The sequence below is a fragment of the Symphalangus syndactylus genome, chromosome 13, assembly GCF_028878055.3.
Source record: "Symphalangus syndactylus isolate Jambi chromosome 13, NHGRI_mSymSyn1-v2.1_pri, whole genome shotgun sequence".
NCBI classification, from domain to species: Eukaryota; Metazoa; Chordata; class Mammalia; order Primates; family Hylobatidae; genus Symphalangus; species Symphalangus syndactylus.
In genome coordinates, this window is record NC_072435.2 from 25045179 (window position 1) to 25067350 (window position 22172).

Genomic DNA, 22172 nt, shown 5'->3' on the forward strand with positions numbered 1-22172 from the left:
GCTTAAACACAGCAGAGATGCGGGCACGGAGTGAAAGCCTGAGGTCCCAGCTACTCAGGAAGCAGTGGCGGGAGGATCGCTGAGCCTCGGGGTCCAAGTTAGCCTGGGCGACAAAGTAACACTTCCTCCGGCAGCGCTCTCTTCCTCGTCTCTCTCTCTCTCTCCTTTTTTAAAATTTCTTTAAATAAAATTTTTGATTTTGTGAGATAGGGATCCAACATTATTCATTTTCGTGTGGATATCCAGTTAGTTGTCCCAGCACATTTGTGGAAGAGATCTATTACTTTCATTTTTATATTTACATTTTTCTTTTCTTTTCTTTTTTGAGACAGAGTATTTCTCTGTCACCCAGGCTGGAGTGTAGTGGCGAGATCTCGGCTCACTGCAACCTTCACCTCCCGGGTTAAAGTAGTTCTCTTGCCTCAGCCTCCCAACTAGCTAGGATTACAGACGCGCGCCACCAAGCCTGGCTAATTGTTTTGTATTTTTAGTAGAGACTGGGTTTCACCACGTTGGCCAGACTGTATTCGAACTCCTGACGTCAAGTGATCCACCTGCCTCGGCCTCCCAAAGTGTTGGGATTACAGGCGTTAGCCACCGCGTCTGGCCAGGAAAACTCTTAGAAGTTGCAGATTCTGGATATTAGCCCTTTGTCAGATGAGTAGGTTGCAAAAATTTTCTCCCATTGTGTAGGTTGCCTGTTCACTCTGATGATAGTTTCTTTTGCTGTGCAGAAGCTCTTTAGTTTAATGAGATCCCATTTGTCTATTTTGGCTTTTGTTGCCATTGCTTTTGGTGTTTTAGACATGAAGTCCTTGCCCACGCCTATGTCCTGAATGGTATTGCCTAGGTTTTCTTGTAGGATTTTAATGGTTTTAGGTCTAACATATAAGTCTTTAATCCATCTTGAATTAATTTTTGTATAAGGTGTAAGGAAGGGATCCAGTTGCAGCTTTCTACATATGGCTAGCCAGTTTTCCCAGCACCATTTATTAAATAGGGAATCCTTTCCCCATTTCTTGTTTTTGTCAGGTTTGTCAAAGATCAGATAGTTGTAGCTATGCGGCATCATTTCTGAGGGCTCTGTTCTGTTCCATTGATCTATGTCTCTGTTGTGGTACCAGTACCATGCTGTTTTGGTTACTGTAGCCTTGTAGTATAGTTTAAAGTCAGGTAGCGTGATGCCTCCAGCTTTGTTCTTTTGGCTTAGGATTGACTTGGCAATGCGGGCTCTTTTTTGGTTCCATATGAACTTTAAAGTAGTTTTTTCCAATTCTGTGAAGAAAGTCATTGGTAGCTTGATGGGGATGGCATTGAATCTATAAATTACCTTGGGCAGTATGGCCATTTTCACGATATTGATTCTTCCAACCCATGAGCATGGAATGTTCTTCCATTTGTTTGTATCCTCTTTTATTTCATTGAGCAGTGGTTTGTAGTTCTCCTTGAAGAGGTCCTTCACATCCCTTGTAAGTTGGATTCCTAGGTATTTTATTCTCTTTGAAGCAATTGTGAATGGGAGTTCACTCATGATTTGGCTCTCTGTTTGTCTGTTATTTGTGTACAAGAATGCTTGTGATTTTTGTACATTAATTTTGTATCCTGAGACTTTGCTGAAGTTGCTAATCAGCTTAAGGAGATTTTGGGCTGAGACAATGGGGTTTTCTAGATATACAATCATGTCATCTGCAAACAGGGACAATTTGACTTCCTCTTTTCCTAATTGAATACCCTTTATTTCCTTCTCCTGTCTGATTGCTCTGGCCAGAACTTTATGAACTCAAACAAATTTACAAGAAAAAAACAAACAACCCCATCAAAAAGTGGGCAGAGGACATGAACAGACACTTCTCAAAAGAAGACATTTATGCAGCCAAAAAACACATGAAGAAATGCTCCTCATCACTGGCCATCAGAGAAATGCAAATCAAAACCACAGTGAGATACCATCTCACACCAGTTAGAATGGCCATCATTAAAAAAATCAGGAAACAACAGGTGCTGGAGAGGATGTGGAGAAATAGGAACACTTTTACACTGTTGGTGGGACTGTAAACTAGTTCAACCATTGTGGAAGTCAGTGTGGCGATTCCTCAGGGATCTAGAACTAGAAATACCATTTGACCCAGCCATCCCATTACTGGGTATATACCCAAAGGACTATAAATCATGCTGCTATAAAGACACATGCACACGTATGTTTATTGCGGCACTATTCACAATAGCAAAGAGTTGGAACCAACCCAAATGTCCAACAACGATAGACTGGATTAAGAAAATGTGGCACATATACACCATGGAATACTATGCAGCCATAAAAAATGATGAGTTCATGTCCTTTGTAGGGACATGGATGAAACTGGAAAACATCATTCTCAGTAAACTATCGAAAGGACAAAAAACCAAACACCGCATGTTCTCACTCACAGGTGGGAATTGAACAATGAGAACTCATGGACACAGGAAGGGGAACATCATGCTCCGGGGACTGTTGTGGGGTGGGGGGAGGGGGGAGGGACAGCATTAGGAGATACACCTAATGCTAAATGACGAGTTAATGGGTGCAGGAAATCAACATGGCACATGGATACATATGTAACAAACCTGCACATTGTGCACATGTACCCTAAAACCCTAAAGTATAATAAAAAAAAAAAAAAAAAAAAAAGAAGTTGCGCCTGCATACCACTGGACTCAGGTTGCATGACCACATTCCTTTCAAGGCTCAGAATTATTTAAAGGTCCATACCTTTACATTGGAATTATTTGATGTTTGAAATATTTAATTTCCTACCGAGATACAGGTACTGTCTCCCTTGTTCTTTGCCTATCAAAGAGAGACCCCAAGTCCTTCAGAAATACATCCATGGGTTATTAAGCTGAAAAAAGGATTACATGGTTTCTAAAAAATACCACTTCAGGCCAGGCGCGGTGGCTCACGCCTGTAATCCCAGTGGTTTGAGAGGCCGAGGCGGGCAGATCGCATGAGGTCGGGAGTTCGAGACCAGCCTGACCAACATGGAGAAACCCCGTCTCTAGTAAAAATACAAGGTTAGCCGGGCATGCTGGTGCATGCCTGTAATCCCAGCTATTCAGGTGGCTGAGGCAGGAGAATCGCTTGAACCCGGAAGACAGAAGTTGCGGTGAGGCAAGATCGCGCCATTGCACTCCAGCGTGAGCAACAAGAGCAAAACTCTGTCAAAAAAAAAAAAAAAAAAAAAAGGCCGGGCGCGGTGGCTCACGCCTGTAATCCCAGCATTCTGGGAGGCTGAGGCCGGCGGATCACCTGAGGTCGGAAGTTCGAGACCAGCCTGACCAACATGGAGAAACCCCGTCTCTACTAAAAAATACAAAAGTTAGCCGGATGTGGTGGCTAGTGCCTGTAATCCCAGCTACTCAGAAGGCTGAGGCAGGAGAATCTCTTGAACCCAGGAGGTGGAGGTTGCGGTGAGCCGAGATCGCGCCATTGCACTCCAGCCCGGGCAACAAGAGAGACTCCGTCTCAAAAACAAAACAAAACAAAAAAAGCCTCAGAAGACAGAGAAAATGCATTTACAAATTTTCTAAATAAATGTCCTGGGAAAAGAGACAAAAAAAAGAAATTTCTTTTTTTATTTTCAAGGGAGGAATTATATCTCTCATTTATTTGCTTGTTATTTTGAGACAGTCTCGCTCTGTCACCCAGGCTGGAGTGTGGTGGCGAGATTAGAGCTCACTGCAACCATAAAATCCCTGGCTCAAGTGATCCTCCCACCTCAGCGCCCCGAGCAGCTGGGATCACAGGCGTGGACCACCACACCTCACTCATTTTTTTTATTTTTAGTAGAGACCACGTCTCACTACGTTGCCCAGGTTAATCTCAAACTCCTGGGCTCAAGCGATCCTCCTGCCTTGGCCTCTGAAAGTGCTGGGATTACAGGTGTGAGCCACCGCTCTGGGCCCTGACTTAATTTCCATGAAATATGAAGTTATCCTCCACTTCCTGTGTGTAATAGGCAGTTCTGCTTGTCACCTTACAGTTTCCATTATCCACTCAAACAACCCAGGACGTTGCTTAGTTTAATAAGCTGTTCTGTCAGTCCCCACTGCAACCAGCGCCCCACTCCACCCCTTTACCGAGGTCCCTGCCCCTCTCCCCCGCCCTGCCCCAGACTGAGGGGAGGTCGCCCCGCCTGCAGGACGCGAGACTCTACCTGCTCAAAAAAGGCGCTTTGGATTAAAACCATTTTCAATTTAAGAAGAAAAACTACTCAGCGTTCAGTACAGGTGGTCCACTACAGTAAGTTGTTTTACCTTCGATTTTTTTGAAATATTAACTTAAAACGGGCAGGAAGCATCCATGTGATATTAGGGGTAACATCACGGCACATGAAAATCAATCCACCAACCAGAACCCGGAGGATCCAGTCCTAGAGGGAGAGGATGACAGCAGGCGACATCCATGGCCCATCTGAGAGAGCCCGGACACCCCCCCACCTCCAGGCCCGGCTCTTTAGAATCACACGCCTTCGAGAGCCCGCCCCCTAGACGACGATAACTCTCTGGCCCCGCTCCTGCCCACAGTCGGACACGGCCCCAGGCAGCCTCCTCCATCTTGCCCCGCCCGAGTCCTGTTCCAGACCCCGCCCCCACAGCGGTCTCCACCCTCTCGCCCCGACCCGGGCTCCGCCCCCTCTTTGACCTTTCCCCCCTCCCGCCCCGTCCCCGCCCAGTGTCCAGAACCCGTCCAGACAGGGTCCAGGACACCCCCATGGTTGTTCTGCACGCAGCGCCCGGGGCTGACTCAGGTGACCTTTTTTTTTTGTCTTTCTGCTTCAAACCAGCTTTTCGCAGCACCCTAGCCCCGAGTCCAGCCACAACAGGAATCTGGGTGCTTCGGGACGTTGAAATCCCCACGCGGCTTTGTGCAGTTGTCAGGGAGTCCCAGCTTCGCCATGGGAAGCTCGCAGGCCCGGTGGCTCTGCAGCTTTTGTATCGTTTTAGACCGTGTCCTCCACCTTTCAAGATCCTATTGCCCTTTTCATTAATCCCAGTTGGCGGCTGCTGAGCGCCTCACCCTTCATCCACCCATATTTCCCAGCTGTCAGCCCCTTTGTTCTCATGAGGGATGACTCCACAGTGTCCATCTTTGCTTGGCATGCTGGATGAGAACTATGAAATTCCTACTTTTATGAGAATTAGATCAATTGTCTGTTTTTGTATAACGTTCACGCGTTTTGTTGCCTCAAATGGGGACACAGTCCATACTTCATGTTCGAGTTCTTGGATCTTGCGCAGGAAAGAATTTAAGGCGAGTGTCCGAGTGCCGTGAGGAGAGTTTATTGAAAGCTACCAGTTACACAGTAGGGCGTCCCCAGAAAGCAGGGGGAACGCCTCCTCCTGAAGTTTTTCTTACATACGGGGCCTACGTAAAAGCTAAGGTATGTCTACCTGCCAGTGGGCTGGCAGTGTAACAAAACTTAATGCTTTCTGATTTAAAGCTATCCTTGGCCGGGCGCGGTGGCTCACGCCTGTAATCCCACCGCTTTGGAAGGCCGAGGCGGGCGGATCACCGGAGGTCAGGAGTTCAACACCAACCTGCTATCTTAAAAGCATACGTTGTCATGGGATATTGGGTCATCTGGACATTGTGTTTCTGTAGGAGTTTGTCCTTGCAGGTATCAATAAGCTGTTTTCCTTAACGGTAAGCATCTTATAACCGTGACTCGTGAGTGAGCAGTAAGGAATACGTCTTGCTAGTTTTTTTTTTCTTTTTTTTTTTTTGAGACAGAGTCTTGCTGTGTTGCCCAGGCTGGTGTGCAGTGGTGCGATCCCGGCTCACTGCAACCTCCGCCTCCCGGGTTCAAGCAATTCTCCTGCCTCAGCCTCCTGAGTAGCTGAGATTACAGGCGTCCGCCACCACGCCCAGCTATTTTTTTTGTATTTTTAGTAGAGACGGGGTTTCACCATATTGGTCAGGCTGGTCTTGAACCCTTGACCTCGTGATCCACCCGCCTTGGCCTCCCAAAGTGCTGGGATTATAGGCGTGAGCCACCGCGCCGGGCCTACGTCTTGCTAGTTTTAATGGACTTGAACTTTGTCACCCTAGCTCTCCTAGGTTCCTGCTTAACAGTTTGTCCACTCATGCAACACAGAGTCCTAAGCACAATTATGGACGACACCCCTGTCTTGTAATGTATCTGACAGACTGAGCTTCTGCCCCAAGAACATAGAAATAGCAATACTAAATGAAATATTAGGAAGTTTTATGTATGTATATAATTGATCATTATTTGCAGTTTTAAATTGGCTAAAATCACATAGAATGGGTTTTTATTTTAATCAAATGTTCGTAATCTATCTTTCACACAAAGTTGAAGAGCATTTCCTTATGTCGAGTACATATGAAAGAGTTCAGATTTTGGACCTGAGTTTGTGCTTTCCATTACATCTAGTTTTTTTCCTATTCTCTCTTGATTTTTTCTGTGTTCATGAGCTTGTGAACCAAAAGTATCTACTGGGTCTCACTCAATTTAGAAATCTATTTTGCCAAGGTTAAAAATGCCCCCGTGACACAGCCTCAAGAGGTCCTGATGATGTGTGCTCAAGGTGCTCAGGCTGCAGTTCGGTTTTACACATTTTAGGGAGACATAATACATCAATCAAAACATGTAAGATATATATTGGTTCGGTCTGGAAAGGTGGAGTAACTGGACTTGGGGGGGCTTCCGGGTCACAGGTAGATAACAAAGTAAAGTCCAAGGGTCTGTCATAAACTGGGTTAGAAGAGACGAGAAGATTCCCAGGAGACTTGGTCTCAAGCAATCCTCCCACCTCAGCCTCCCAAGGTGTGTGGACCACAGGTGTGATCCACTGAACATAGTGGAGTCTCCAGCTCAAAAAAACAAAACAAAGACCAACGTACTCTATCGAATTACTTCATCTGACATTTTTTTGAAATGAAATGTTTCACATATTTATTAATGAACCCAGCCAACCAATGCATTCATACCAGATTCAGAGATTAAAAAATATATTCCCAATAAAACATGTCCAACTCTCCAGATAGTGGTGACATTTTCAGCTTGATATGGTAACATGATTGTGACCTTATTACCAGTTTTTATGCGAGTCCACTGGGAAATGGGACAATTTTGCTTTTCTTGGCCAGGACTTCCTTAATCCTGAAAGTCTTGTGAGAAGACATGGCGAGAAGCGGAGTCAAGCACACACCACAATGACGGAAAGAGGAGAAGACGCATGACTTTTTTTTAGACTTTTTTTTTTTTTTTTTTGCCCAGGCTGGAGTGCAATGGTGCAATCTCGGCTCACTACAACCTCCACCTTCTGGGTTCCAGTGATTATCCTGCCTCAGCCTCCCAAGTAGCTGAGTTTCGTCAAAATATGAACTAGAAATGCAGGAATGTGGCCAAAGGTGGGGAGCTTGAATGTTATTACATATTCCTGCTTGACCTTTACTGCCAACACCAACACAAATGGCCAGAAATCTCTTACGTGAAAATCTTCATGATCTCGTGGGAAAACCCTGATATTTGTAAACGCTGCAAAACAGGCTCAAAAAAAAAAAAAAAAAAAAAAGTCAGTCACAGTGGCTCATGCCTGTAATCTTTCCACGTTGGGAGGCTGGGGTGGGTGGATCAGCTGGGGTCAGGAGTTCTAGACCAGCCTGACCAACATGGAGAAACCCCCTCTCTACTAAAAATACAAAAATTAGCCAGGCATGGTGGCAGGCACCTGTAAGCCCAGCTACTCAGGAGGCTGAGGCAGGACAATTGCATGAACCTAGGAAGCAAAGGTTGCAGTGAGATCACACCACTGTACTCCAGCCTGGGTGACAAGAGCGAGACTCCATCTCAAGTCAAAAATAAAATAAAATATAAAATAAAAATAAATAAAAATATAAAAATTAGCATGGTGTGTTGGCGCACACCACTAATCCCAGGTACTCAGGAGACTGCGGCAGGAGAATTGCTTGAATGCAGGAGGCAGAGGTTCCAGTGAGCCGAGATCATGTCATTGCACTATAGGCTGAGTGACAAGAGCAAGACTCAATCTCAAAAAATAAAAATTAAAACCAGGCTGGGTAAAGTGGCTCAAGTCTGTTGGCCAGGCTCATCTCAAACTGCTGACCTCAAGTGATCTACCTGCCTTGGCCTCCCAAAGTGCTGGGATTACAGGCATGAGCCACCGCACCTGGCCCATTCTTCGTAACATTAACACTTTTCATGTCAATTAATGCCTGAACTCAATGTTAACTCAAACTCAAGTTAATGCTGAATTGACTGTAATGTCAATTAAAGCTTTATGATTTTCTATATTCATTTGGAACAATTATCTCAAAAATGAATTTTCTGATCGAGACCATCCTGGCTAACACAGTGAAACCCCGTCTCTACTAAAAATACAAAAAAATTTAGCCGGGCGTGGTGGCTGGCCCCTGTAGTCCCAGCTACTTGGGAGGCTGAGGCAGGAGAATGGCGTGAACCCAGGAGGCGGAGCTTGCAGTAAGTCGAGATTGCGCCACTGCACTCCAGCCTGGGTGACAGAGCGAGACTCCGTCTCAAAAAAAAAAAATAAAATAAAATAAATTTTCTAATGTTCTGCATGGAGTGCCCACAGACTGGAGACCTTGCCACACTTATGACATTTGTAAGATTTCTGTCCAGTATGGATTCTCTGATGCCTAATGACTTGTGAACGTGAAGTAAAGGCTTTGCCACAATCATCACACTTGTGAGTTTGTCTCCTGTGTGAATTCTCCTTTGCATAGGATGAAGCTTGACGGAAGACCTTGCCACAGTCATGACATTTGTAAGGTTTCTCTCCAGTATGAGTTCACTGATGAACTGCAATGTATGAACAATGTCTGAAAAATTTGACACATTTATTACACTTGTAATATTGTGGGGGAAAGAGAGATCAGACTGTTACTGTGTCTATGTAGATAAAGGAAGACATAAGACACTCCATTTTGATCTGTACTAAGAAAATTCTTCTACTTTGAGATGCTGTTAATCTGTAACTCTAGCCCCAACTCTGTATTCGCAGAAACATGTGCTTTATTGACTCAAGGTTTAATGGATTTAGGGCAGTGCGGATGTGCTTTGTTAAAAATGTGTTTGCAGGCAGTATGCTTGGTAAAATCATCGCCGTTCTCCAGTCTCAAGTACCCAGGGACAAAATACACTGCAGAAGGCCACAGGGACCTCTGCCCAAAAAACCCTGGGTATTGTCCAAGGTTTCTCCACACTGAGACAGCCTGAGATATGGCCTCGTGGGAAGGGAAAGACCTGACCGTCCCCCAGTCCAACACCCATAAAGGGTCTGTGCTGAGGAGGATCAGTGAAAGAGGAAGGCCTCTTTGCAGTGGAGATAAGAGTAAGTCATCTGTCTCCTGCTCGTTCCTGGGAATGGAATGTCTCCGTGTAAAACCCGATCATTCATTCTATTTACTGAGATAGGAGAAAACTGCCTTATGGCTAGAGGTGAGACATGCTGGCAGCAATACAGCTCTTTACAGCACTGAGATGTTTGTGTAAAGTCAAACATAAATCTGGCCTATGCGCACATGGAGGCACAGCACCTTTCCTTAAAATTATTTATGACACAGAGTCCTTTGCTCACACGTTTTCCTGCTAACCCTCTCCCCACCATCACCCTATAGTCTTGCCACATCCCCCTCACCGAGATTGTAGAGATAGTGATCAATAAATACTGAGGGAACTCAGACTGCTACTGGCGCGGGTCCTCCGTATACTGAGCGCCGGTCCCCTGGGCCCACTATTCTTCCTCTATACTTTGTCTCTGTGTCTTATTTCTTTTCACAGTCTCTCATCCCACCTGACGAGAAACACCCACAGGTATGGAGGGGCTGGCCCCCTTCACAAGATCTCTCTTGAATTCTCTAATGATTTGCAATAGCTGTAGCATTACTGAAGACTTTGTGAGAATCATTACATTTGTAAAGTTTCCCTACACCATGGATTGCCTGATGGTGAATAAGTGCTGGCTTCCCACTAAAGGCTTTGCCACACTCATTGCACTTGTAAGGTTTCTCTCCAGTATGAACTCTCTGATGTTGTGCAAGGCATGAATCCCTCCGGAAAGCCTTGTCACAAACCTTACATTTGTATGGTTTTTCTCCAGTGTGAATTCTCCTATGTCTTTCAAGGTGTGATTTGCAACTGAAAACTTTGTCACATTCTTCACATTTGTAAGGTTTCTCTCCAGTATGAATTTGATGATGACGTGCAAGGTGTGCTTTTCTACCAAAAACCTTGCCACATTCATTACATGTGTAAGGTTTCTCTCCAGTATGAAGTCGATGATGGCATTGAAGATTTGACTTCTGACTGAAGGTCTTGACACATTTACTACACTTGTACGGTTTCTCTCCAGTATGAACTCTCTTATGGTGTACAACGCATGACATTTTCCAGACAGCCTTGTCACAAACCTTACATTTGTATGATCTCTCTCCAGTATGAATTATCCTATGTGTTTCAAGCTGTGATCTGCGAATGTAAACTTTGTCACATTCCTCACATTTGTAAGGTTTCTCTCCAGTATGAAGTCTATGATGATGTGCAAAGTTTTGTCTTCTACTAAAAATCTTGCCACATTCATTACATGTGTAAAGTTTCTCTCCAGTATGAAGTCTACGATGGCATTGAAGGGATGACTTCTGATGGAAGGTCTTGCCACACTCATTACATTTGTAAGGTTTCTCTTCAGTATGAAGTCTACGATGGCATCTAAGGGATGACTTCCAACTGAAGGTCTTGCCACACTCATTACACTTGTAAGGTTTCCCTCCAGTACGAAGTCTATGATGGCATGTAAAAGATGACATCTGACTGAAGGTCTTGCCACACTCATTACACTTGTAAGTTTTCTCACCAGTGTGACATCTACGATGACATGCAAGGCATCACTTCTGATTAAAGATCTTGCCACATACATTACATTTATACTGTTTCTCTCTTGAATGGGTTATGTGATGTCTCTTAAAGAGTGAGCTATAATTAAAGGCTTTGCCACACTCATTATATTGGCAAGGTTTTTCTCTCATGCATACTTCCTGTATTTGTGTGAGTACTGAAGAATGGAGGAAATTTTTGCCATACTTATTAGAAATATGGGTTTTGAGCCTACAAGAAATTCCTTGGGATGTTGAAGCTAAGGAAGCACCACTGATAGACTTGTCCACTTGGTTACTAATTTTCCCTTCGGTCGGAAATATGTGCAGTTCAGGCAGATGCGAATGAAAGCTTAATCCAAGCTGATCTTTAATAGGCTTGTTTCCAGCATGCCTTTGATCATATCGGTCTGGACTACCAGTCAACTCTTTGGTTTCTGTCATAGGTGCTTCATGACCATTTCTTTCAACTTCTTGCCACTGAAACGCAAAGTGATGAATATCTTTCTTGATTTCTGGGAAGCAAAAATCTCCAATGTGATGACTTTTATGTCTTTCCAATGTCCCTGTGTGGAACTCTTCTCCTGTATTACCGTGCCCGGTTGGTAAGAACTCCATCATAGATTTTAAAGAGCTATCTAAAAAATATAAAAACCAATAGGTTTCCAATTAAGTACAGATGGTAAATAATAGTTAATATTGAAATGTGTAAAAATTACACAAAAAGCAATACTTATTTTAAAATTCCTAAATGTGATCTTCAAAGTTTAGAAACACCCTGTCTCTACTAAAAATACAAAAATTAGCCAGGCGCGGTGTCAGATGCCTGTAATCCCAGCTACTCAGGAGGCTGAGGCAGGAGAATTGCTTGAACCCAGGAGGCGGAGGTTGCAGTGAGTGGAGATCATGACATTGCACTCCAGCCTGGGCAACAAGAGCAAAATTCTGCATAGAAAAAAAAAAAGAGTTCAGTCAAGAGCCTCATATACCTGAGGCAGTAAGCCTGAATGATGTCCTCCCTAGGAGGAATTTCTACAGCAGTGACTGCTGCTTAGAGAAGTCGATCATTAGTTTATGTGATGAGCACTGTCACAGTGCCAGTGAGAGACGCTTCTGTGATGCTTCTCAAAAACCAGAACAAAAGGCCAAGTGTGGTGGCTCATGCGTGTAATCCCAACACTTGGAGGCTGAAGCGGGCGAATTGCTTGAGGCCAGGAGTTCAAGACCAGCCTGGCCAACATGGTGATACCCTATGTCTAATAAAAATACAAAAATCGGCCAGGTATGGAGGCATGTGCCTGTAATTCCAGTTAGGTTGAGAGGCTGAGGTACACGAATTGCTTGAACTCAGGATTCAGAGGTTGCAATAAGCTGAGATCACGACTCTGCACTCCAGCCTGTTCAACAGAGGGAGACTGTCTGAAAACAAACAAACAAAAAGAAAACAAAACCAGAAGCACAGCTGGAAACACTTGTCAGTCAGTGTCATGCTTTCTATCTCGTATCCTGGGCCATGCTGACAATTCTGCTCAGGACTTCCAGGGACATCTGTTCCTAGAGCAGGATGATGTTCAATTGTATTAGTCAAAGTGTTCATGAATTTTCTGTTTTTATGTAAAAGCACTCCACAGGAGAGTCTCTAAGAAGTCATCCATAACAGAGGAGCGTCATCACTGCAGAAAACAATGACATGTACATCAAAAGCATGTATGCGGCAACATCACAAAAGAGAATACAAAATCAGGAAGAGCCAAGATAGACAAGTGCAGATTCCTCATGTCTGGAGGGATATTTTCCTCACCCACAAACTCCAGGTTCCTGTAGTTCTCCCACATCACGGCCCTGTTTAAAGCCCTCTGCGAAGGGTTCAGGCATTTCCACTCCTCCAAAGAGAACTCTATAGCCACATCCCTGAAAGTCAAGCGTCCCTAAAATGAAAAACACATTTCAACAAAACATTGTGTAGGAGTAAGTTATCATCTTCACATGAAATGAGAAAAGAGAAAATAAGTATTGATTTGATCCAAGACTGACAAATCCACATTAAGATATTTTTGAAAAATTTTTCTGTATAGTTGCGTTTTATTGCACTTTTTCATGATAGATTTTAAAATCCCCTAAGTCACTGTGGAAGTCTCAGTTTTACGGAAAATATAAAAAATATATGGCCTGGCACGGTGGCTCATGCCTAAAATCCCAGCACTTTGGGAGGCTGAGGCAGGTGGATCACCTGAGCTCAGGAGTTTGACACCACCCAGGACAACATGGTGAAACCCCGTCTCTACTAAAAATACAAAAAAAAAAAAACACAAAAAGAAACCAGGTGTGGTGGCGTATGCCTCTAGTCTCAGCTACTTGGGAGGCTGAGGCAGGAGAATAACTTGAGAACCAGAGGTAAAGTTTGCAGTGAGCCCAGATCATGCCACTGCACTTCAGCTTGGGCTGCAGAGTAAGACTCCATCTCCAAAAAAAAAAAAATTTTATTATATATATATATATAATAAATTTTATTATAAGATTTATTATATAAAATTTATTATGTATATATAATAAATCCACACCTGTAATCCCATCACTTTGGGACTAAGGTCAGGAGTTCGCGACCAACCTCTCTAACACGACAAAACTCCGTTATCTACTAAAAATAAAAAAATTGGCTGGGCATGGTCGAGGGGTGTCTGTAATCCCAGTGATTCAGGAAGCTGAGGAAAGAAAATTGCTTGAACTCTGGAGGCGGAGGTTGCAGGAAGCCAAGATCACAACACTGCAATCCCGCCTGGGCAACAGAGTGAGACTCTTTCTAAAAAAAAAAAAAAAAAAGTATATATATATATATATATATTGCAACGATGTGTTTTCTACACAAACCCTGGGCTTGGCCGCATGCAGGTCACGCCTGTAATCCCAGCACTTTGGAAGGCCGAGGCAGGCGGATCATAAGGTCAAGAAGTAGAGACCATCCTGGCCAAATACAAAAATTAGCTGGGCATGGTGGTGCACCTATAGTCCCAGCTATTCGAGAGGCTGAGACAGAACAATCTCTTGAACTCGGGAGGCGGAGGTTGCAGTGAGGTGAGATGGTGCCACAGCACTCTACCCTGTTGACAAAGCGAGACACTGTCTCAAAAAAAAAAAAAAAAAAAAAGAAGCCGGGCACCATGGTTCACTTTGGAGGCTGAGGTGGGTAAATCACCTGAAGTCAGGAGTTCTAGACCAGCCTGGCCAACATGGTAAAAGCTCGTCTCTACTAAAAATACAAAAATTAGCTGGGCGTGGTGTCATGCGCCTGTAGTCCCAGCTACTCGGTGGGGCTGAGGCAGGAGAATCGCTTGAAACCGGCAGGCAGAGGTTGCAGTGAGCCGAGATCGCGCCATCACACTCCAGCCTGGAGGACAAGAGCGAGACGTCATCTCAAATAAATAAATAAATAAATAAATAAATACACAAAAATTAGCCGGGTGTGGTGGCACGTGCCTGTAGTCCCAGCTACTCAGGAGGCTGAGGTAGGAGAATCGTTTGAACCTGGGAGGCAGAGGTTGCAGTGATCCGAGATGGCGCCACAGCACTCCAGCCTCACAACACAGTGAGACTCTGCCTCAATAAATAAATAAATATATATATAAAAATCCAGGCGTGGTGGCTCACGCCTGTAATCCCAGACTTTGGGAGGCTGAGACAGGCGGATCACGATGTCAGGAGATCGAGACCATCTGGCCAACATGGTGAAACCCCTCTCTACCAAAAATACAAAAATTAGCCAGGTGTGGTGGCACACGCCTGTAGTCCCGGCTACTTGGGAGGCTGAGGCAGGAGAATTGCTTGAACCCAGGAGGCAGAGGTTGCAGTTACCCAAGATCACACCACTGCACTCCAGCCTGGGTGACAGACCAAGACTCCCTCTCAAAATAAAAAGAAAGAAATGAAAGAAGTCTAAAGAGTAACTCCAATCCACAAATATATATAAAATTCTCCAGTAAAGGTAAATTAAAAGACAGATAGGCCGGGCGTGGTGGTTCACACCTTGTTATCCCAGCAGTTTAGAAGGCCGAGGTTGGCAGATCAACTGAGGGCGGGAGTTCCAGACCAGCCTGACCAACAAGGAGAAACCCTGTGTCTATTAAAATATAAAATTAGCCAAGCGTGGTGGCACATGCCTGCAATCCCAGCTACTCGGGAAACTAAAGTAGGAGAATAGCTTGAAACCAAGAGTTGGAGGTTGCAGTGACCCGAGATTGTGCCATTGCACTCCAGCATGGGCGACAAGAACAAAACTTCATCTCATCAATCAATCAATCAATAAATAGGCAAAAGGACAGATACAGAAACTGGTATAAGTACACCTTTTCTTCGTAATTCAACTTTTTTCCCTATTATTTAGAAGAAAAAAGCATGAAAAAACACCGTACATATGTTAATGAAAATGCAACATACACAGAAATAATTCCGACATAAAGAGTTCTAGTGGAGAAAGAGAAGCTTTTGGAGGTTATGGAATTTTTTTTTTTTTTTTCTTGAGACAGAGTCTCGCTCCGTTGCCCAGGCTAGAGTGCAGCGGTGCAACCTCGGCTCACTGCAACCTCCGCCTCCCCAGTTCAAGCGACTCTCCTGCCTTAGCCTCTTGAGTAGCAGGGATTACAGGCGCCCACCACCATGTCTGGCTAATTTTTGTATTTTTAGTAGAGATAGAGTTTCGCCATGTTAGCCAGGCTGGTTTTGAACTGCTGACCCCAGGTGATTTGCCCACCTCAGCCTCCCAAAGTGCTGGGATTACAAGTGTGAGCCACTGGGGCACAAGAATTGTTTAAGCCTGAGAGGCAGAGCCTGCTGTGGTGAGCCAAGATCGCGCTACTGCACTGTAGCCTTGGCAACAGAGTGAGACGCCATCATAAACAAACAAACAAACAAAAGTCAATAAGAAGGGAGTCAAAGCATGTCTACACAAAAAATCAAATAAACACAAAAAGTAGGAAATGAGAAATGAAGAACAAAAAAACCTACAGGAAATACAGATAATGTGTAACAAAATCGCAATGGCAAGGTCTTCTCCATCAGTAATACTTCAAAGGTAAATATTTAACTCTGCACTCAGAAGGCAAAGACTGGCTGAATCAACAGGAACCAACCACATGTTGTCCACAGAAAACTCATATTAGCCCTAAGGACACACATACGCTACAATTTAAAAAATAAAAACCAATAATTAGGTATGGGGGTTGGTGCCTCAGGAGGCCGAGGAGGATCTCTTGAGCCCAGGAGACCAAACTAACTTCAACAACACAGCAAGACCTTGTCTCTAAAAAAAAAAATAAAACTGAAATATTCACCTGGCATGGTAGCATGCACCTGTACCAGCTACTGGGGGAGGCTGAGGTGGGACAATCACCTGACCCCAGGAATTCAAGATTGCAGTGAGCCATGATCACACCATTGCACTCCACCCTGGGTGACAGAGCAAGACATTGTATCTAAAATTTTTTTTTAATACAAAATAATACTAAAGATAAAAAATGATTTTTTTTATCCAAAGAGAGCAGAGGTGGCTATACTAAAATGTTTTAACTCAAAAATATTTTATTGGAGACATGGAAGAACATTACATCACGGTAATAGGGTCAATTCACCAAGAATATACAATAACTAGAGATACACACGCATGAATATCAGAGCTCCACATATAAAGCCAATGTTTGCAGAACTCAAAGAAATAATCCATTGTAATGCTAGGAGATTTCAACATCCCACTTTCAATAATGGGTAAAACAACAAGAGAACTGATGAATAAAAAAGTAAAGGGAGGCTGGGCGAGTGGCTCTCGTAAACCTAGCACTTTGGGTGGCCGAGGTGGGGAGATCACCTGAGGTCAGGAGTTTGAGACCAGCTATGCTCCCCATGAGGACCTGTGGACCCAACACAGGGTCTTTCTGTCGACTGTCTTTCCCACTCAGCTGAGAGCCACCTATTCCCCTGTGACACACACCGGTAAAGTGTGGATGAAACACAACTGAAGAATGGCTGAGGGGCCTTGTGGAATAAGAAGAAATGCATATATTGGTCTCTTTCCTGGTTCCTGACACAGAGCTCCGAAGACCTTGGGTGGCCCTGGGTGTGGGAGTGTGATTTGTCCTAATGAGGCAACCTCTATGGTCTCCTGGATGGGGCTGATCACCAGCAACATGAGGCCAGGCTTAGAAGCATGGAAGAGTCACCACCATCCACCATCCTCCAGGAAGGGTGGGGGGCTGGAGACTGCGTTAACATCAATCATGACTTCGTGATGAAGCCTCCATGCTAATCCCTGAACTATGGGGGACAAGAGCTTCCAAATGCTGAACACACACACGTGCCTGGGGCATGGCACACCCAGTGAATCTTTCCACCGACCTGGCGTGCAACACAGCTCACTGGAAAGTCTCTGGTGTTAAGTACACTGTTATTTGTTTAAGCCACTGCTACTTTCATCTAGGACATCTGAAAAAGAATGAAATGACGGTAGCTAGCCCTGTAAGATATTTTGGTTGATGGGCAGACTGATAGATGGGTGGAGCTCAAAACTCAGAAATAGACTGCAGTGCATAAGACACACTACAAAGTGACAAAATAGATTCTTTACAACATATAGCAAAATAAAGGTCTGATAAAAAATAAAGCTACATGGCAAAAAAAAAAAGTACAAGTTTTGATCAGGTTAATTCTGGCAGGTTGTGCTGGGCCTTCTGATATTTCTGGGGATGGACAGCTGCCACTCCCACCCCGAGTTCCCTAATCTGCCATTTTTACTGAAGTCACTCCCCACCATCACTCGATTTGAAAATGAGTAATGAATCCTTTTTCAAGAAACTGAGAATTAAGAAAGCCTATCTATACATGATCCTCAAATGATTATTGTCAGTGCTTCTCTGCCGAGAAAGAGCAAAGACTGTCACGCCCACAGAAGCAGGATGTTCCATCACATAGGACACTTCTCCATGAGCTCTAACATGGTTTGCTCTGTGTCCCCACCCAAATCTCATGTCTAATTGTAATCCCCACGTGTCAGGGGAGGGGCCTGGTGGCAGGCGATTGAATCATGGGGGCGGATTTCACCCTTGCTGTTCTCTTGATAGTGAGTGCGTTCTCACAAAATCTGATTGGTTTAAAATATATTAAGTTCAGTTTCCCACACTACTCAATTTGTCCTCTACAGACCAGCATAGTATTCCCTGGGGGCTATAGATGCCAACTCTCAGGCTACTTCCACCACTACTGAGTCACATTCTTCATTGGAACAAATTCCCCAGGAAATTTTTTTGGGCATTGAAGTTTGAACACTACTACGCAAGAGTATTAGAGAGTGTCTTAAAAAAAAAAAAAAAACCACTTAAAGTGGAGTCATTTTTGCTGGGTGCAGTGGCTCACTCCTGTAATCCCAGCACTTTGGGAGGCTGAGGTGGGCAGATCACCTGAGGTCAGAGTTCGAGACCAGACTGACCAACATGGAGAAACCCCGTCTCTACTAAAAATACAAAAATTAGCTGGGCGTGGTGGCACGTGCCTGTAATCCCAGCTACTTGGGAGGCTGAGGCAGGAGAATCGCTTGAACCTGGGAGGTGGAGGTTGCACTGAGCCGAGATCATGCCATTGCACTCCAGCCTGAGCGACAAAAGCAAAACTCCGTCTCAAAAAAAAAAAAAAAAAAAGAGGGGGTTAATTTTTCCATCAATGTAAATTATATCCCACACTGATCTATCTTGACGACTTTGTGTTTACACAATATATTTCTTTTTGTTGTTGAGACAGGGGGTCTCTCTCTGTTGCCCAAGCTGGAATGCACTGGCGCCATCTTGGCTCACAGCAACCTCTGCCTCCTGGGCTCAAGCGATCCTCCTGCCTCAGGCTCATGAGTAGCTGAGACCATAGGTATGAGCCACCACGCCTGGCTAATTTTTGTATTTTTTTGTAGAGATGAGGTTTCTCCATGTTTCCCAGGCTGGTTTCGAACTCCTGACCTCAAGTGATCCACCTGCCTTGGCCTCCCAAAGGGCTGGGATTACAGGTGTGGGCCACCAACCCTGACCTACACAATATATTTCTTTTGTTTGAATAGAGTTAATTATTTGAAAGATCGTTAACATGGCAATTACCAGATTATCAGAAAAACTTGTGAAAGTCTTCAAAATTAAAGATAACTGGGCTTCTTTTCAGTGGAATTGATAAAGACGGTACATTTTTCTCTATGAAAATTGGAAAACAATTTTCTCCCTCCACAAAATTATTTTCTCTGCTTAAGTACTTTTATTTAATTATGCTAAATCTCTGCAACAAAATATGAGTAAATGTTTCTTCCTAAATTTTGGAAAACACAATGTAAGCATTTTAAAAATCATTAATTGAGCTAATATTAAAAATTTAAATACACAAGTGATAAAAACAATTTAACATATCACACATGTTGAAAATCATTAAATACAAAGACTAAAATTATATTGTAAATGTAAATCTGAATGAAATGGATATGTGCTTTTATGCCTTTAATAAAAGTAGCTTTACTGAGATGAAAATATTTTTATTTGTGTCCTATAAATTTTTCTGTCGAGGTAAAGCAACATTTTAAGATTGGGGCTAGATGAGAAATAAGCTCATCTTTATTAAAGTGGGAAAAGCTGGGTAAGAGTGTTGTAGACAAATTTCTATTCAGATTGAGTATACAGAGAATACTACAGATACTGATGAACTGGATATTACCTTCAAACTCTTTGGGTCAACATATCTGTTGGAAGGTCTTCAGATAATCTTGCAATAAAAACCATATTGAGGACATAGTATAACTAAACTAGTAAACACAAATTGAACCATTATCTAAGAAATATTCTATTTTTCTTCAACACACACACACACACACACAGCATCCAAACATGACCTTACTGTTGGCCAAAAGAAAATTTCAGCTAACTGAAAAAATAGAATGCTAATCAAACTTTATTTCAAAGAGACATTAATTTGTATTAATAGTTTTCACCTCCAGTGTGTAGTAGATCAAAATATCAAATACAATGAACTAAGGAATTAATACCTATTTTAAAAAATGTTGTTGACCTAAATTATCAGATACCTCAATCCTCTACCAACATGCCCAGGTCGTGACCCCATGAAAGTCCCTGGCCCTAAACCCAGGGTTGCATCCCTATCTTCCCAATGCAGGAGAAATGAAAATGGAAATTATGTTCTAATGGGAGTTGCTGTAAAATTGCAAATTTTGTACAAGCAGAGTTTTGCATTTCACCTTGCGCTTTCCATCCCCTACAGAGCAACTCCAGCCCTTGTTTAATTAAATATAGCGTTCTAATTCCCAGAGCCTGAGACGTTCCGGATTCCACACTGACCCCCAACCCCGCCCCACCACTGCCACCAAGGTCCTAGCTCCCAGACCCCTGTAGAATCTCATTTCCACCTGCTGGCAAAAACAGTTTTTGATTTAACAGTTTTTGATTTAAAAGTTTTCAATTTGTAAAGAGTAAAACATCTCGGTTTCCAATATAAAAGACCCAGGAAACTCTAAGCTTTGCCTTACGTTGTTTGAAACATTAGCTTAAAATAAGCAGGAAGCAGCTCTGCTCCAGAGGACATCACAGAGATTCAAATGGCTGCAAATGAGGACCATCAAGTAGTTGGGCAGAAAAATAACCCACAGACCGGTAAAGTCCCTGGGGCGGGGCGAAACTAGGGAAGGCCAGGCTCCGCCCCTTTCCCAGACCCGCCCCTATCTCGGCTCCCACCTCGGATCCAGCCCTCTCCATTGCGAGACCAGCCAGGGTCCAGGCGCTGGTCCAGGACGCTGCGGCCCCGCCCTGCCATGAGAGGGATTGCCCGCAGACCCGGAAGCGGATGGAGAGGAAGCGGATGGAGAGGTCACGCGTCAGTGAGAAGAGTTTCCGTCTTCCTTTTTCAAACTTGCACTCCTCTTCTACAGTGTTCCGCACCGATGTCCGGGATCCTCTAGACTTTAAAATCTGCACACCCATTCCTCTCTTGAGAGTCCCGGCGTCATTATGAGACGCTGGGAATCCAGTTGCTCCCTTGCGCATCTGTATCCCCTTAAAGTCGTCCTCAGGCTAGGTCCTTGAAACGACCTTTGTGCCTTGAAGCTCTGTAGACACTGCCTGCTGTTGGAGAGACACAACTAAAAATAAAATCTTTTCCCAGTGTAGAAAACCTCTCTACCAAGGTGGTAGAGAAAGAAAATAGTTTGAAAAAGCATTAAACCCAAATGTGATGTGTGTCACAGGCAAGCCGCTAAGCAATTGCAAAGACACAAAGAAATCTCACACTTTTATGTAGCCAAGTAGAACATACTTGTCTTCAAGGCAAATAATAGCTAGTTCTCAAGTAAGAGGACTTGACTGCCCCACTGGTCACACATAGATCATCCTAGATTCACCTGGTAGTTGGGGTGACCATCTGTTAGAGCTAATTGGCTTTATCCAGAGGAAACACAAACTTCATACACTTTATGACAAGAAGTTGTTTTGCAGCTTGGATTAAGGCTCCAAGAGCCTGATGCGAGGCTCCTACACTCCCACAGAAACTAGGAGATGGGGTGCTATTTTCCTTAATGTTTACATTTCAAAGAGAAGTTTCCCAGGTTCTTTAGAAAGACATCACTGGGTCATAAAGCTGGCAAAGAAGGACCCAGTTTTCAGAGGCATTCAAATACATGTCTAAGAGAGAAGTACTTACAAGTTTTCTAAAGTAAATGTTCTAAGAAAAAGGACGGTAGAGCATCTCGTTTTCAACAGGGAGAACTGAGCCTCTTCACATTGCCGAGTCATTTTCCTACTTCAATCCCTTCACTGTCTTCCCTCCCCCACCTTATGCCCTATAAATCCCTGACTCAGGAGATGGAGTCAAGCTCTTGAGCTCTGCCTCCCTCACTGTTTTAGGCCTGTCAAGTGCAGCCCTGAATGCTGCATCTTCTTCCTGGGCCTAGGATTCTGCAGGCCTTACTGCTTCCCTGAAAGTCCCTATCCTCAAGTAGTCCCTGGGTCAGCATCTGCCTCTCCCTAGAACTCCCCTTCACGTGAGGTTTTTGTCTTCAGGAGTCCCCTGGGTCTCAGGAGATGACAGACTCCTGTCTGTGACACCATGAGTTTCTTCTGTCCTGAATCACATATGTTAGCTGAGAGGCAGGCAAATAGGGTCTGGAGGCATGGAACATAAGGCCAATTCACACTTCAGCTATGACAGGAAATAGCCCCTCCATAGGGCATACGCCGAGTAA

At 44.0% G+C, this 22172-nt stretch overlaps 1 protein-coding gene across 1 annotated transcript; it reads right to left on the reverse strand.

The window, feature by feature from the left end:
* Positions 1-6928: 6928 nt before the first annotated feature.
* LOC129460694 (zinc finger protein 816-like) lies at positions 6929-20751 on the reverse strand. The gene is given in 5 exon segments (XM_055238932.2): positions 6929-8838; positions 9989-10276; positions 10529-11556; positions 12720-12846; positions 20671-20751. Coding segments are annotated over 5 exon segments (1710 nt in total). The 5' UTR covers positions 20692-20751; the 3' UTR covers positions 6929-8592.
* Positions 20752-22172: the final 1421 nt, after the last annotated feature.